The sequence below is a fragment of the Haplochromis burtoni genome, unplaced genomic scaffold (assembly GCF_018398535.1).
Source record: "Haplochromis burtoni strain Fernald_Lab_line unplaced genomic scaffold, NCSU_Asbu1 Contig_21, whole genome shotgun sequence".
Taxonomy (NCBI): domain Eukaryota; kingdom Metazoa; phylum Chordata; class Actinopteri; order Cichliformes; family Cichlidae; genus Haplochromis; species Haplochromis burtoni.
Genome location: NW_024582382.1, coordinates 1,285,844 through 1,302,716, shown reverse-complemented (window position 1 = coordinate 1,302,716; position 16,873 = coordinate 1,285,844). Strand labels below are relative to the sequence as shown.

At 37.7% G+C, this 16,873-nt stretch overlaps 2 protein-coding genes across 3 annotated transcripts; one reads left to right on the top strand and one right to left on the bottom strand.

Moving 5' to 3' along the window:
• Window positions 1-2,135: 2,135 nt before the first annotated feature.
• ramp2 (receptor (G protein-coupled) activity modifying protein 2) lies at window positions 2,136-6,673 on the top strand. Of its 2 annotated transcripts, XM_005920324.3 has the most exons (6): window positions 2,136-2,311; window positions 2,913-2,975; window positions 3,065-3,097; window positions 4,900-4,917; window positions 5,085-5,214; window positions 5,303-6,673. In XM_005920324.3, exons 1-6 carry the CDS (start codon window positions 2,251-2,253, stop codon window positions 5,550-5,552), a joined length of 555 nt encoding a protein of 184 aa, XP_005920386.2. In that variant the 5' UTR covers window positions 2,136-2,250; the 3' UTR covers window positions 5,553-6,673. The 2 variants fall into 2 exon arrangements, with proteins under 2 accessions (XP_005920386.2, XP_014188509.1); XM_014333023.2 differs by lacking the exons at window positions 2,136-2,311; window positions 2,913-2,975; window positions 3,065-3,097 and adding an exon at window positions 3,141-4,668.
• Window positions 6,674-14,623: 7,950 nt separating this feature from the next.
• apnl (actinoporin-like protein) lies at window positions 14,624-16,660 on the bottom strand. Its single transcript, XM_005920325.3, has 3 exons — window positions 16,230-16,660; window positions 15,629-15,759; window positions 14,624-15,521 (listed from the first exon to the last, which is right to left on the bottom strand). The coding sequence occupies exons 2-3, from the start codon at window positions 15,730-15,732 to the stop codon at window positions 15,065-15,067; spliced, it is 561 nt and encodes a 186-aa protein (XP_005920387.1). The 5' UTR covers window positions 15,733-15,759; window positions 16,230-16,660; the 3' UTR covers window positions 14,624-15,064.
• Between the last annotated feature and the right edge of the window lie 213 nt (window positions 16,661-16,873).

Here is a 16,873-nt window from a genome sequence, read left to right as displayed (position 1 = left end):
ACACAATCGAATGATGTTTTCGATGGACTTTGATTTGACGAGCAGCGATATGAGAAAGCATAATGACTTGAATTTACAGAGAAGTATATTAACCTCTGTATGAAGCAGATTGGTTTAAATCTTTGCATATGTGTAAGTAGCCAAACGTCACACCCCTTTCGAAGGGAAATGTTTAATTTAACACATCACACATAAACCGGACGTAGGGTTCACGTGGTAACAGTTGATCTCATGCGATTTTCTGGCTTGATTTGATTTAATGTACACAAGCTAACTCCTAACACTATAAGTAATTACGATAAATTACCAATAGTCACATTACTATGGAGGCAGTGATTCTGATTTGTGTATAAATTTAAAATCAGAGATAATCAGTTAATCTGCTACAATCACTTTAAATAGATCCAAATATTTACGTTCAATCAAATATAAAACAATTAGTGTGTGTACTTAATGCCAAATAAGAAGCTGAAAGTGCAGGCAATCGAGTAGTGGTTTGCTATAAATAAAAGTCCTTGAAAGTACTGCTTTGATAAATATGGTCGATGTTGTGTGTGCTCTCCACGGGAGGAATTTTAACACATCCCCTCAGGATATAACACAAAGAAAAAAGTAAAATACAAAGTATACAAATATATTTAAAAATATTTACCCTCAGGGTATTTTATTTATAGCTCCCATTTATTTCATTTTATAGTTTATTACTTGTAAGATATTACAAAAAAAATCCCCAAAAGCAGACACAGTAATTATTCACCTGCAAGACACAAGATGGTGCTGTTTAGCTGTTTTTTATTGGAAGGACGCCACATGAACTCATATGTACACATCAAAGTAGGATTAAGAGAAATGAAACTTTATATCGCCTTAACAGACCCGTTGTGTTTCTTCTGATTGCTGTTGTCGTTGATCCCCTCTGTTCCCTGGCTGTGCTGTTTGTGGCACGCATGCCTGCTTATGATTTATGCATTCAGTGAGCAAAAAGTATCTCAGATACAGTTTGTTTGCCATATCCACAGTGATATTTGAAGTAGCCACTGCCATGTTGATACTAAACTGTCAAACAAGCAAACACACAGAGGAAGATGAGCTTAGGACACTGTTATCAGCAGGAAGTTTTTAATTCTGTATCATGTAAACTGCGCGTGTTGATCTTGGCATCTCTATTTGGGATACATTTCTTCAGATATGCTGCAGGCTTTATGATCTGTGACAAAGCCTTGGAGATGAAAAGATTTACAAAGTAGCTAATAAAACAGAGACTTCGAAAGCCATTTGAAATAGCGAGTGACTGTAGAAGCATTCATTTTTGTAGAACACGTGTCAAAGTAAATGTTTACTTACTTACTTACATTTCAAATATGCTTCGTGCTCCACTTCGTTCACACTCCAAGTTCAATATTTAAGCTTCTATATGCTGGATTTTTAAAGTTCAGTCCATTACATGTAAAACAGTGGCCTCTTTTAACTGAAATGAAATGTGGAAGCAATTTTGGCCTCTGCTACTTGGATTTCTTCCAAGCCTAGCAGCTGAAAAAGAGTACTCATCCCTCAGTGACGCGCATCAATTTCATACTGGATATTCCAGCCACCTCTCTTTACCACAGAGGTTTATTGAGATAGATAGATATTCTTTACCCACGGTTAGTCAGTTGCTCCACCGTAATGAAATATGAATCCATAACCTAAAAAAAATGTAGATTAACTGTTGATTCATTAAAACTTTTTCTGATATTTCTGAACAATAAGCTAAAAAAGTATCTCTTCTTTGTGATTTGCAACCCTGTGTGTTTCTCCTAAAAATAATTGACTTAAAACATTTACTTCTCTAAATCTTTATTTATGCAAGACATGAAAAGCGACTTGTCAGCAGCATGTATCCTGTCAGTCTAACATAGCTTGCATTTGATCAGAAACTCCTGCAGCTGGAAACCATGTTTGCAATAAAATTCTGCTTGCAATGATAAATAAAGAGGCAGAAAGTGGGGAAGAGAAAAACAGCACAAAGTGTGGCCCCTGAAAACAGAGGGTGGGACAAACTAAGGAAATAGATGAAGAGAGAGAGAGATTGATAGTCCTGCACCAATGGGCCGCAATAGTCCTAACTTTATCAGAGGCTCTTTGCCCCATTTGGTGAGTCCGCCCCTACTAGGAAATGAGGGCTTCCTGTTGCTTTACACAGCCTTCCTGCAAAAGGTTGAGATATGTAATTCTTACCCATCAGGGAAGAGGAGAAGAACATTAGGCAAAATGACACTCACCAGATTCTTAGTTATGTATTTCAGAGTTTTTATGCCTTTTTTCATCTGGGGTAAGTAAAGGCTTTATGCTATCCTAATTTTTATTATTCTGACTTAATCTTTTAACTTTTCCAAGAACTCACCTCTCAGTAAGAATTCAAAGAAAACTTTTAGTAATTAGTAGATTTTAGTAAGGAGTTTAGTCAATGCCATGACTGAGTTTTACACTGAAACAGTTTGGATTAAGGGTCATAGAGTAATTGTGATTAGCCTGAGACAACTGATTTGTCTTGGATCAGTTTTTTGTTTTTTTTTTTACTTTAGGAGGATATTTTTATGAATCTTGTTGCATTTTTTTTTAAATGCAGTTGTCACGAGTCTTTAATAAATAAAATATTTCAGTCAATTACTTATTTATTTCGCGCAATAAGACCGTGATCACATGGGATGAGCTTTTGAGTTGAACACATTAAGATTTCCCTAGAAAAGGGCTAGACAAAGGGAGGATGCACTCATTTGTTCATTCACCACGGCATGTTATTTCCTTTACTGCCCCAGTCAGGCCTGCAAACTACATATAGAAGATTATTTGCACGTATAAAATATTGTGGTGTTTTAAATCAACAGTTATATTCCAGTGTTCAGGTCTTTATTTTATTCCTCTTATTACAGCAAGCACAGCAGTGGTATGTCAAAGTGAAGAAAAGGTAACTGTGCGTCCGACAGTAACAGTAGGTAAGTATATTTACAGAAATAAGCAACAAACCAAGGAAGAAACAAAATTCATGCATGACTGCTCACTAACTGATACCCTCTCTTTGCAGAGTTTAACTCAACAGACAGGATGATGACTCTTAGTAAGTGCATACATTTTCTCTGTCACTTTATTATAGACTGACAGCTATACATCTATGTCTATATGTCCTAGATTTTGTATTTTTACAGTTCCAAATAGGGTTTATGTAATTGTGTCCTCTGAGGAATTGCTTTGGATTACATTTCTAAACTTATTTGCCTGGTCTGGAACTGACAAACCAGAAAAGCAGAACTCAGGGATCCTTTTTTCTGCCAAGATTTGTCCTTGTGTATTACCATGAGAATCCAAGACAAACTCCTGGGGAGGTCTCTACCAGTAAGGGGTCAACGTCAGTGGACATGAGGCCCGTAATGTTTGGGGTTGGAGGTTAACTGAAACCTCATCACGAGCAGCCCCCACCTGGCTCGACTTCCTAAATTTGTTCGTCATTCACCCCACGCAACGTCTGTGATCAACGCATGAACTCTGAGTTGTGAAACAACTAGAACATTGGAGCAGCGCCCCTTTCACTGTTCCTCATCCTGTGCCTTCCTTTTTTTCCTTTTTTCCTGCATCCCCCGACTGTCCCCCTCCTCCCCCTGCCAGTGCTCTCAACTCTGAGCCCCCCACTCGCTGGAAAAAAAAAAGAGAACACATTTCCTGATGTCATTACTAAATCAAAAGGTTGCTTGGCAAACAGATGTTGTGAGAGGCCGAACATATGGATTTAGTGTCATAAATTAACAAGCTGGTTGTGAGAAACCCTAAACCATAGATTTCATTTTTAATTCAATCAGTGAAAGCACCTCTCTTGCACACAATTTTTTTTTTTAAGTGGTGAGTAGGGACAGTGAGAAACTATCTTCCAGATGTATCACACACATGAGCAAGATTTCCCGTACTTGTAGCGTTAATTACAGAATGTTTTCCTACTAGCATGCACGCGTAACGATAGTTGGCCCTTTAAACAGCTGGTCAACTCTGACAAACAACTCTTTCCAGGTTTGGTCAAATTAACCTAAATATGAAATCATGGCTGTCTGCAGAGCACACCCTGCAGAGTCATGATTACATCCACCCCGAAACGCTAAGTCCTAAATGTTTACTTATGTTTCCTATTTGGCAGAGGCAGCCCAAAAGGCAAATAAATCACATGCTGTGAGCTGGCCAGGCCTTCGACTGTGAGAAACTGAGACTAAAAAGCAGAACAAGAGTTAAAGAGTAAAGGGTTTTCAGATGTGAGTCCAGCCCCAGCTTGGGTGTGCTCCCTTTTATTTGGGAGAATGGAGAGGACAATCTTTGTTGCCTCCACCCCTTTAAAAGCGGAAGAAATTTTTAAAGAAACGTGTGTTAGAGAGGGGGAGAGCCGCTGCCAAGGCGCAGGGCCATCAGACAGATCTTCGAAGAACATCTGGTAACCGCGGGTAACATTGTTTGGACATCTGGTAACCGAAGATTGCACTGCTTCTCTTCCATCCTGTCGGGTTTCCTGTTATGCCTCGCTGTGCGAAGTCTAAGAAGTTTTGGTTTTTTATACATGGTTATACGCTGGGGAAAACACACCTTTATTCATTTTTTCTGACATGAAGGGAGCACTTGGTTTCATAGGGTTATTCCTCTCCTTTCTCTTCGGTGAGTGTGTGGTCTCCCTTTTATATATGAAAGTGCCTGCCTCTGTGCTAGAGATGTGGAAAGAATTCATTATCTAAAGTAGACTAAAAATTCCCATGGTACTCCGATTTGCTTGGACAGATGCGTTTTTTAATGAACTGAATTAGGAAGGGCTTACATGGTAGATTTGGATAGACTTACTGCTTCATGTACATGTTTTTAAGCTAAAAAGTGTTTTTTCTTCTTTTTCAGATGCCACTGGACAGTTTGGTAGGTGGCATAACCTTATAAACATACATAATCATATATCTTCATATATAATTTGATAAAGGGAGTCTTGCAGAAGTTGTTTTATGTACAACTCATTTTTAAAGCCACTTCCTTTTTCCCTTTTTTCCCTTCTTTGTTGTTGTTGATTCTTCTCTTCTGCTCTGTAGTTTGTGAAGTTGAGTCAGATGGAATGGGCTGCCTCTCCAACATGTTTGCTGTTTACTGTGTGCAAAGTTTTAAGCTTGCAATGGCATCACTGAACGAAACTGACTGGTGCGTTTGGAGTAAGGTAAACAGGTAAGTAGGGTGCATTTCTATTTAAAATGATTTTTTTTTGTTTAAATGCCAATTTCTAATTTACTTTTCATGTTCTCCTTCTATTCAGTTGGTACAGCAACCTAAGCACGTGTACAGAAGACATATGTGACTTATACTTCATCCCATGGCCCAACCGTGTGGTGGAACAGACCTTTTTGGACATTCATTCCCTTTTTTTCAAGGATTGTCCCACAGATGAGCTAAGTGACCCACCACCTGCCATCATGTTTGCTTTGGTCATCACGCCCATCTGCCTGATCCCTGTCATGGTTAGCCTGGTGGTACTTAAGACCAAAAATGGGGATGGCAACTCCTGATAACCTAGAATCTCTGCTCAGCTATGTTCTCTCGTTTCTCCTAACCTTGTTTACAGACTGCTCATACACTTTCATCTCAGCAGAGACTGAATCTTTAGATCTTCTGCACTTCACAACTTAAATTAGCCACATAGACATAGTTGGCACTATCTCAGAGATAATGTTCTGTGGCATCACAGCTGTTTCTCTTAGGTGACATACTTCTTAATACAGACAAACACTGTCAGAAACTATGTTCTGTACTATACTGTATCTCATTTACTGTGACAAAAATGTTTTGTTTTAAACCACTTGACACTAGAGTTGGCCGTTGCGTGAAGCATTGGTCATCTCTTGTTTGCTCACAGTATTTCATTTATACTGGAGAACCCAATATTCGTGATTAGCCCGACGAAAGCTCCGGAGCTTGTAAAAGTAGAAACAAAATTTGTATTGACACTCTGTTTTATGCAAGAGACTCGGGCTGATGAAAGACAAGGTAAAGTTTATTACTGAGCTGCTTTTGCATTCATAGGCAATGTTTTGTTAGTTTTTTTGCTGTTAAACTTTGAGCCTAAAAATATAAAATATATTTATGAAGACAGCATTTAGAAACTAAATGATTTTTAATTCTGAAAAGGAGAAAGATGTTCATATCTGATCTTTGACAAAGGTCCTAAACACTCAATAGTGTGTATGTGTAGGGAGGAGAAGAAGTTAACCATATGCATGGATCTAGTTATTCAAGTCACAGCACACAAATTGTTCAAAGGGTCGAGGTCTGTTTTTATTAACTGTAAGTAATCTTCATACTCATGTGATGAGAAGCTGGTTAAAAGAAAATTGTATCTCCCTCCAGACAAAAGACATTTTAAGTTGCCTGCACAGAATTGTGACAAACACTGAACAATGACAAAAAGATAAAAGTCTTATCTTTTGCCCTGAATGACAATAAAGCCACTATAAGTGCTTTCAGATTTAGAATAAAAATGTGTATTTATATACTCTGATGTATTTCTGCTATTGGCAGGACTTCATGGACTTACTGTGAAAGTACATCCTGCCTGCTCTCATGCCATGAACTGTATGCATTTTTATTTTTTATATTTTAAACCAATAAATCTACAGTTGTATGCTTACTATGACTTGTAAATACAGTACCATCCTTGTGAAATTACCCTTTCACCTTTGCAGCTATTTGATTTGTGTGTAAGGCAGATGGTCTTGCTTTTTGCTCTAGTCAGTGATTCACTGTCTCTTTAGTGATCAGTATATTGCAGTGCAGTTGCTGTGCTCTTCAAGTGCTGAGGTAGTGAAGGAAGCAGTGACAACAGTCATGTATCACGCCCTCATCTGGCACACAAAACACTACAGGGTGGGCCTGTATTTGTGTATGCGTCTATGTGTGTGTGTTTGGCAGGACTGGGTGGGAAAATGTGTTTAGTGACCTTCTTCCTCTCTAGATGTCGGGTCATTCTCACCCTCCCCACCCCCTTCTGATCTCATCCAACTGTGCGTTACGTCTTATAGTTAGAGCCAGGAAATACATTTTCTGGTGCCATTGCGCAAGATGAGACTCTGCAATCAACATCAGTCATGTTTTATCAATCACAAAATAATAACATACATTCTATACACAAAGGGCCAATAGTTGTACATGAGCTTTAAAATGTTTCAGGAAAGAAATTTTGCCCTCTGGTGGTTCTATTAAAAACTGACAAACAGACATAAACAAGTAAATTTTGAACACAGACACCACTATCAAAACAACACAAGAAAAAAAAAAGCAAGGAAAAAAACACTAATTTTTTCATGAAAATACTTAAGCACAAAAGTCCTGTACACAGTGGAGCCTATTAATAATCTTTTCTTCATCTCTACTATCACAGCAATGCAAGGCTTGACAGTATTTGGCTCTGTTAACCCATTGTTGGGTTTTTAATCCTTTGTTTCTGGAACAGCATGTTTTGGCAAATGGGCACAATTAAGTGCATGAAACTACATACAAGTGCACTAAAGGCACCACCTGCCCAATGATCAATATCATTGAGCAATGAAGCTGCTATTTAGTGGCTTAAAACAGTAATAAAAATACCACAAACAAGCCAAACCATATAAATAAATAGATATATGTAGTGGTCGCAAGGTAATGTGAAGGGGACCAAATGGGGAAAAAACAGTCATTTCTCAGAGCTCTGAATATATTTCTTTTATACATAGGCTACAGAGGTTTAACACGCTCACCAGTGACACATCTAAAAATGAACAACACAGCTGCTCAGAAAACCCCTCCTTAAATAGGTGCAGGTCATACCACCACCAATAAAATTTAAAAGATTTCCCCTGACACAGTCCAGCTACAAAAAACATATACAGTGAAATACTGTAGTTATTTTATCACAGCTCACATATATCTGACTACAAACACACCCCAGCTAAATAATATGCAAACTAACTAAATCAAACCAAATTGAAGATTCAGCCCGATCCCACCCTCAGCTCTCATCTGATGGTTTAACCCACTAGCAGTGGATAATTGGAGAACTCCTTTCAGGTGAGCATCATTAGGCCGTAATCGTGTGTGCACTCCATGAATCAGGCCTTCAGGAAGCTGACCTCAAAAAAGAGAGTGAGTAGTTAATGGACTTCAAAACAAAAGCATAACAAAATCAAAACTTCCTGGAAGACATTGTGGGTGTCTCACTTTAGTAAGGGAGATGCTTCCCATCACATCAATAAAACAAAGAAAAATAGTGACATACTTCTGAATGTTTCTATTTTTAGAGGCATGTACATATATATATCAACAACACATGTTCTCTGAGGGATCTGGGATTGGTTTGTAGTAGCGCCACGAACTATCATTTCAACAGGAATCGTTTCAAGTGTATGAAGTCAATAGTTTCTTCTCCAACCTCTTAGATATACCAAAGTACTATTAGATAATATGCTGAGTATAAATCGGCTGATCCAAATGCATTTTCATAGGGACCCTGTTTTGAGTTGAAAAATTTAAGTAAAAAAAATGCAATGATTTGATTGCAATATTTTAAGAAACATATTAGCTCATTTTGACTTTTCAAAAAGAGTTTACACTTAAAAAGGAACACTTGACCTAACTTAGCTAATAGGCTCATCTCTACCTTTCCTTTTGTTTCTAAAATTATTTAAAGAGTAGTTGTGAAACAGTTAACTAATCTGCAGAGAAACGGTTAATTTGAAGAGTTTCAGACAGCATTAGTAAGGTTATGAATACTCTTCTTATGATAATGGAGTCATCTCTATGCTTGTCATGCTAGACCTCAGTGCAGTTTGATACAATCGATCACAATAGTTTACTGCAGAAATCGTAGTTGTAGTGGGTTGAATCATATGTATCGAATAGACTCTAATTTGTTAATGCGCATGAGGAGTGTTGTTCACACACTAAGGTTAATTACGGAGTTCCACAAGGTTCTGTGCAGGGACCAATTCTATTTATATTATACTTTCCTCGGCAGTACTATTAGAAGACACGGCATACATATTCATTGCTATGCAGAAGATACCCAGCTTTATCCATCCATGAAGCCAGAGGAAACACACAACAACTAGTTAAACTACAGGAATGTTTCAAAGACAAAAGACCTGGGTGACACTAATCTCCGCTTCTAAATTCAAATCAAACTTGACCTTAGAAATCATAGAAACATGGTGTCCAACCAGATACCTGCTCTGTATGGCATTACCACAGCTCTAGGATATGTTCTTAAATATGCAAATTAAACAAATATGTAGAAGGACTGCCTTCTTGCATTTTGCGCAAAATGTCTAAAAATAGAAATATCCTATCCCTGAGTGATTCTGAAAACCTAGTTTATGCATTTATTACTTCTAGGTTGGATTGTTGCAATTCATTATTATCAGGGAGTTCTAAAGGCTCATTGAAAAGCCTTTAGTTGATACAGAATGCAGCATATACTGCCTTCAGACAACTGGTGTTGTGATTTGGCACTATATACAGTGCCAAGTCACCAAATTTTTATATAGTGCCAAATCACCAAATATGTGATGTGGCACTATATAAAATTACCTGAATTGCACTGAAATCCCGAAATGGGATGGGACCATATGTTAATCTAAAACCTGTATATATCTTTCAGCACTGAAGGTGTCTTTCCAGATGTGTAAGCTACTAATTCCACCCCTATACATTCAGAAATTACTATACATATCTACCCATCTTTACTTCTGAGAAATTCTTCCTCTCTAAAATGCTCTTTTTATACCCAATCATGTTAGTCACATGTTTCCAATTCACCTAATTAGCTGCAAGATGTTCCTCCAGCTGATTCTTTTTAGTACCATTTACTTTCCCAGAACGTTTTGCCATTGTTCCAACTTTCTCTAAACATGTTCCTGTACTTAAATGAAAAATTAGCTAATATTTTTTTTAATGAAATTGTAAAATCTCCCAGTTTAAACCAAGTTTTCTGTGTTCCATTGTGAATGAACTCTTGTTTTAAGATATTTTCAAATAATTACATTCTGATTGCATTTAGATTTTACAGAGCATAAAATGTAAACAGCCTTTTTATCAAACCTAACCTTGTTTTGGAATTCGTTTCTAGTTAAACTAATTCTCATAGAAAAGCCATGAACACACCAACATGTATTTCTGAAATAAACTTTTTAGAGCAAAAAAAAGATACACTGCCCCCCTCTCTCTCAGCAGGAGGGACCAGTGAGCCTCAGCTGTGCACCTGGTTGACGGTGTTGAGTTTTGGCTCTTTGTTAGGTGCTTCTGGATCATCTCACTATGGGAACCCATGACTGCAATACCCCAGTGATCTGGCAGTGTGGTAGGAATGAGGGCATGTTAGGGCATCTATCAACTGCTGCAGGCTTTCATATGTGCCCTTGATAGTGTGACTGGGGATTCATGTATGACTGATGAAAGGGAGAATCTTAAGTCAGCCAATATCAGGTTCTTGATCAATTAGTGATATTTAATTTGATTTATAGATGTCCTGATGCCTAATAAACTTTTTCTGCATGACACATGTTTTTTTCCCCACTTGCTAGATTATTGCCACACATACACACTGGAGTTTGTCCAGATTTGATGAAAATTAAAGATCGCACCCACTGATGCGAGTCATTCAGTGTGACATGAGTAATTACTTTGTTGTGTGAGAGCCAGGCAGCTGGTACTGCTGTGTCAGAGCTGACCCTTCAGCTGGCTGACACCATGCTGGCAGCAGATGACTGTACATTCAGCTAGGTTTGACATGAAAACGGCTGCTAGATCAGTCAGAATAAACTCAAAGAAATATGAAGCATGGATAACCTTGTTTCACTGCCAGCTGAAAATGAAAATGAAAAGAGCCAGAAACATCAGTTCTCCAGTGATGATGAAAAGGAGCAAGGCCTGCAGCAGCCTGCAGATCAACAGTTTGATGAGGAACCTGAGACATTTATCCCTGAAAAAGCAAATTATATATATATATGAACTGTAAACACACATTTTTTTTCAGCTGATACTGCAAACTTGTGAGAAAACGCCTTCTTTGTTGTATCCAGCAGATACTGAACATTGTTCACTAAACCTGCTACTTTAATTGCCAATTTGCCCTGGGCAGAAACAATAAGTGTGCTTTTTATTCAAAATAGCTGGATATTGTGAGCAATTCTGAGCAAAAAAACAAACAGTCAAAAAAGCAAGTGTTCAAGCAGGATAACCAATAATGAGCTGGGAATCATGGGAATGCTTCAGTGTGAAGGGAAGCCTGGTTTCACTTATTTTAACTATTTTTTTTCTGTGAGGTCATCACTACAAATATCCTTTCTTAATGCTTTTTGCATAAAAATATCAATTCTAGCTACTTTATGAAGCAATTTTATGTAGGGGTTATTGCATTGAAATTTTATTTTCTTAAAGGTATAAAAAGGAAAGTAGGTCAACTGACAGGATAAATTCAAGTTTAAATGAATACGCTTAGTGTTAATAAAAAAAGCTGAACGTTTCAAATTCAAATCGCTATCCTTTTTTACAAGATTAAAAATATTTAGTGGAATCAAAGCATCAAGAATGATTTTGTTAATGTAAAACTTCTAAAAATAAAGAACACCTAAGTGTTTTCCTTCAGGCTATCGGTATTGTTACATGATACACATCTGTGTCACTCTACATGCTGAGAGATTCAAAAATAACAAACTAAAATGGTATGACAGTTCCCTGCCAGGAATAACATGACATTTGACCTTCATGTATCAGCTTAAAGGAATTATTAAGAGTTTGTGAAATATAAACCGCATAAATCTTCGAAAACAAAACAAACAAGCACGTCTGTGTAAGCCAACCTTCCCCCTTTTCCCCCACTCTTACAGAAACTGAACCTGACTGAGACTGAAGCCTGAAACTGAGCTCCAGAGTTGGGGCTGCAGGTGTTGGGTACCAGCCTGACACACATCAGGTCAGATGCACAGCAAACTATCAAAGTGTACCAGACACTGCTGGATGTCAAGACATGTTTGTAGCTGGTGGTAGGAGAAGGAGACACGGAGTAATCAGTTTCTGAAGGACACAAAGCCAGCTTTACCTCTTAAAACCAAGAATTTGAAATAGCTATTCATGGGACATATTATATTATGAATGTCGTATACAAACTGTAGAGTTTAGAAAAGGTTTTTACCCAAATACTTTCCCCAGCTGTCTCTAAAATGCTTAGAGCAGGTAATTGTGTGAGATAATATATGTAGGAGGCCTCTAGATGGCAGTCTTTGAGAGCTTATTCTGTTGTTGACGATGCTGAAAAACTAACCTTTTTAAGTAGAAGCCTGTTTATTTTAAGGGGCAATAATATCTTTTATGCAGCTGATTATAACCTGGGTGATTTTTACACAGAGGTATAGGCCCACGGTTAAACTTTAGATCATGGAAATTTCTTTTGCACGACCAGATTGACAAATATATTTCTTAAACACTGTTGGTGATTAGAATCACTGTAAAACAAAATAAACTGGAAGCTGAAATTTAATATTAAGAATGAATTATCAAAAAATATGTTAAATAGACACAGGAAATAACAGGTGGGGATTATGGAAAGGAAGCCACTCCTTTCCAAATCTTCATGTGTCTTCTTTTCTTTTTCTAAAAATAAATTGAAAATTGATGAAAAATGTAGCCACTATAGTGCCAGAAATGAATTCAATAATTATTATTTGTGATATGATAATGCAGAAAATGCTATTATAAAGTAAAAATGCTTCCAAAAAATGCAATTAAATAACAGTTTTTATATTTTCCCATGTTTTCCAATTTTATTTGAGTTGCTGTGTGCTTTAAAAATTTTTTTTCTCAACTTCCTGTAGTGTTTGTAACTAGAACCTTGCAGTCGTTTAAATGTGATCAGCTGATATATGTCTCATAAAAAGACATGTTGACTTTGCTCCTCTCGTGCTTTTATTCACTTCCCTTGCCTCTTAACATCCCGGAAGGATTGGAACAGAAGGTTTTATCAGAAAAGTAGTCAGATTCCCTCGTGTTTAGCATCTGTTTCAGTCCTCAAATGCTGAGCCTCCTTATATTTATCTACCTAGAAAAAAAATTCTCATATCTTTTCTTCCTTGCTTAAGGGTCTAATCCTGCACTGTTCTCGAAAGATTTTTTTCACTTCAAAATACAAATCGCATAATGCACAAAAGAATGCACAAAAGAATGCATTTGATATGAAATATCTGCAGGCGCAGGTGCGTATCCAGACTAAGAGATGCTCACCACAAAAGGGTGCAAACACATACTGTACATACTAATGTAGATGCAAATACTGGAGCACACTTACACAAACACATGCAGTAAACAGTATGATGCAAATAATAAATGTGTACTTGTGTGCACAGGTATAGTAAATGCTAAGGAGAGATTGAAGAGGAAAATTTGAAAGGAATGTGCAGGCATTTGTCCTTAAGTTAATACCTAAAAAAACACCTAAAAGTTTCTTGTTAGTGTTCCCATCTGTTTATAGGGACTGTTTCGTTTCTCCAGTGTCACTCAACAGTGCTTCAGGGATTGTGCTTAAACATGCTGAGGTTATGCCTCTTTTCTATGTTTGGCTTTTATGCAAATGCAAAGGTGACAGAGTGCAGAACCTTTGATCTGAGCTTCTTTGTGGTTTGAACTGTTAATACGGCGAAACCACCATAAATCTAATGGGAAAACAGAATCAGGAAGGCAGTATTGAGATTGTAGATGGAATAAGCAGAACCTATAATAACCTCATACAAGATGTGAATTAAGAGGAGATATTGTGCCTTCTTTGTGACAAGCTCACAGGGAAATTTCCCTAAGGTTAATGACTGTCTCTTCAAAGAATTGGCTGTGCCATTACTGGAAAATAAAATCTGATGACGACATTACACAACAAGATGGTAATTTCTACCCAATTAAATAGTTATAAGCTTTTAGTAAGTATCACAAGTTACAAAAATAGGGTCTTCACCCAAATCTCATCCAACTTGACAAGATGATAATCACAAGAAAGCAGATGTAAGTTATCTCAGGTTTACTGCTTCGTAAAGATTAAGTAATGAGCTTACATTACAAGCTTACATTGCAAATTAACAGTAAATGGACTGGTTCTAAAATAGCACTTTTCTACTCTACTTGACCATTCAAAGCACTTAACATGCCTCATTCACCCAGTCATACAGTATCTATCCCAAGGATACTTGGCATGCATACTGAATGATCTCTTGGCTAACCAGTAACGCAGACTTGCGTTTCATGTTTTTAGAGATATTGAATGCTTTGATTTTACAGCAAATTTTGTAATTTAGCCGTAACATAGCTAATAGCTATTACAATTTCATAAATAATACAATTGTTTTTCAAGTGATACCAAGACTTTGATGAAGTAGAATTCAGCCATGGGGGGGAGGGGACACCCAAAAAGAAACAGGACCCTTTGTTTTTGTCTATATCAATCCCACTTCAGATTGATCCTTATGAAGCCTTTATAAATGCACAGCACATGGCGCATGCTTTGGAAATCTCATTTTTAAACCCTTTGCATCTTCTAAACTCAGTCAACAGACAGTCATACACAAATAGCTTCAGAAAAAAGGTTTATTTTATTCCTCAGACTACAGTGTCAAGGTAAATACAGACAAGCTTTCAGCGTATTTCATTAAGCTATATGCCCTCATCCTCCGGTGAGTCATCCTTTGATTTCCATTTCTAAAGATTCCATTTTAAAACTGAATGCTATTGAAACAGAGAGAAGCTGTGATTATACAGTGTGTGCGTGTGTGTGTGTGTGTGTGATCGGGGGCTGGGAGGGTGGGGGGTGAATTTATAAACAAACTAAATTCATATCTTAAGCAGATTTACTGAAGGGTAATATCCAGGTATACAGACACATGTCAGCAACAATACATCTGTTAAATCATGCATGCCTGCTGTATTAGAAACAGTCTACCAGGAAGAAGCAGAAGGCAGAGAATGAATTCTGCTGTCAGGAAACATGACAAAAATACTGGTATCAAGGGGCCCTTTAACATGCCTGCTGGCCCATGGGTGTAAGAAGCTTATCCCACACCTCTACCTTCATGATAGCTTTGCCTAGAGGACACATAGTGGCCCTGATATCTAGGCGGTTACCCATGTAATTGATTCCTGACCCAGTGGCTTCCTCCCTGACAAACCCATGTTCATGCTGTTTCTTCTCGTAGTACATTTCTTTGTACAAATCCTTGTCACAGTTACGGCCCCTTTTATAGATGCCCACTGCAAACCAGTTCTTGTACAGGTTGTAGTCCCAGGGGACGGAGAACATGAGAGCCACCGTCTCAGCGAAGTCATTCTGTGACCTCTCGAAAAGGTCATAGGTCAGTACACCAACAGCTCCTGTTGCTTTGCTGCTGGACTTGGTGAATGTGCAAACCTCTGTCTTTAGAGGGCGCACTGTAGGTTGCGGTGGGTTGTATGCATCCCCATTCTCAAGGTATACCCTAATTAGTACACAAATAGAAAAATGCATTCAACATTTTTTTTTTTTTTTTGGTCTTCTATGTATTTCATATAAGCCCGAAAAGTCACAACCTCGGGCTGGGCTTACCTGGGGTTAATAAGGCAGTAGCTGTTAGCGAGATTTGATATTTCGATGGTCACACTTCTCTTGCTGCTCACGTCAGCAGCTACAGCTTCAGCTGTCTCTGTCATGTTGCAGTGGCTGCGAGCTCTGTTGATCTAATAAAAAATAATTTAAACGTCAACCAGCTCATACCTGTAACATGGATGTTTATTTCCTCCTAACTGCAGTGAGAATCATAGGAATAAACTTATAACAATATAGAACTCAGGTTCGACCTCGTCTCTGATGATGTACTCTAATATCATTACGCTGACCTTCAAAAGCACACATCGACTGTCACTGCGTAAAAATAGTGTATTTCACAGGCTAATGAGATTTTACAAGAGAACATAGAATTGCTGCAGTCTTTTAACAGAGTGTACCACTCCAGTGACAGTACTTTATAATTAGTACTACACAGTGATAAAGTTAGAGTGAAAATGAAAGAACATGATCACTCATTTTATCAACAGATACATTAAAGAAATCAAACAAAAGCCTCATCAAAGTTCTATATATCTTACAAATTATAAGAGCTAGGAGAGTCATTGTTCTAAATGTATTTTCCCTAAATGAAGTGACTTACCTGCTGAGAAGCGCTGTTAGTACTTGAAGTCCAAAAACAGTAAAAGTTGCTGGTTGGTTTTCCTTTTTTGTCTTTTTCTTCTTTTTCTTTTTTCCCCCCCAAGGATGTATTAATCACTCAGAAAACCCTCCCAATTGAAGTACAACCCTGCTTAAATACAGGATAGCACACCCTCTTTCCAAACACACGACCCACACGAAAAGAAGACTATGAGAACAAATATTACTCTTTTCCCCTGTGGGATGAAACAGCCACACCCTAGCCTGTGGCTAAATTGAACAGTTTCCAACAATTTCCCATTGGATCCCAACCACTGAGGTGAGCCCTTCAAGACTATAATAACAAGACATGAATGTGTTTTGGGACTGTCATTCCTCTTGTATTGTGAAACAGTAAAAAAAGCAGATCAAACAAGTTGGGACAGACATTTCTGGAGCGATACTTTGCTTAGTATCTTGCTGAAACTCTTGCATTCCAAATACCACACAATCAAGCAAGATGGAGAGTCTAACAGCGAAGGAAGAAGAATATTGTTTTTGTAGAAATTAAAAAAACATCTTCCATCTGTTGTTGCTCATTAGAATTGGACGGATCCAGATAAGAGATTAAAAAATGATTACAGTTCATCAGTAATAATGAAAGCA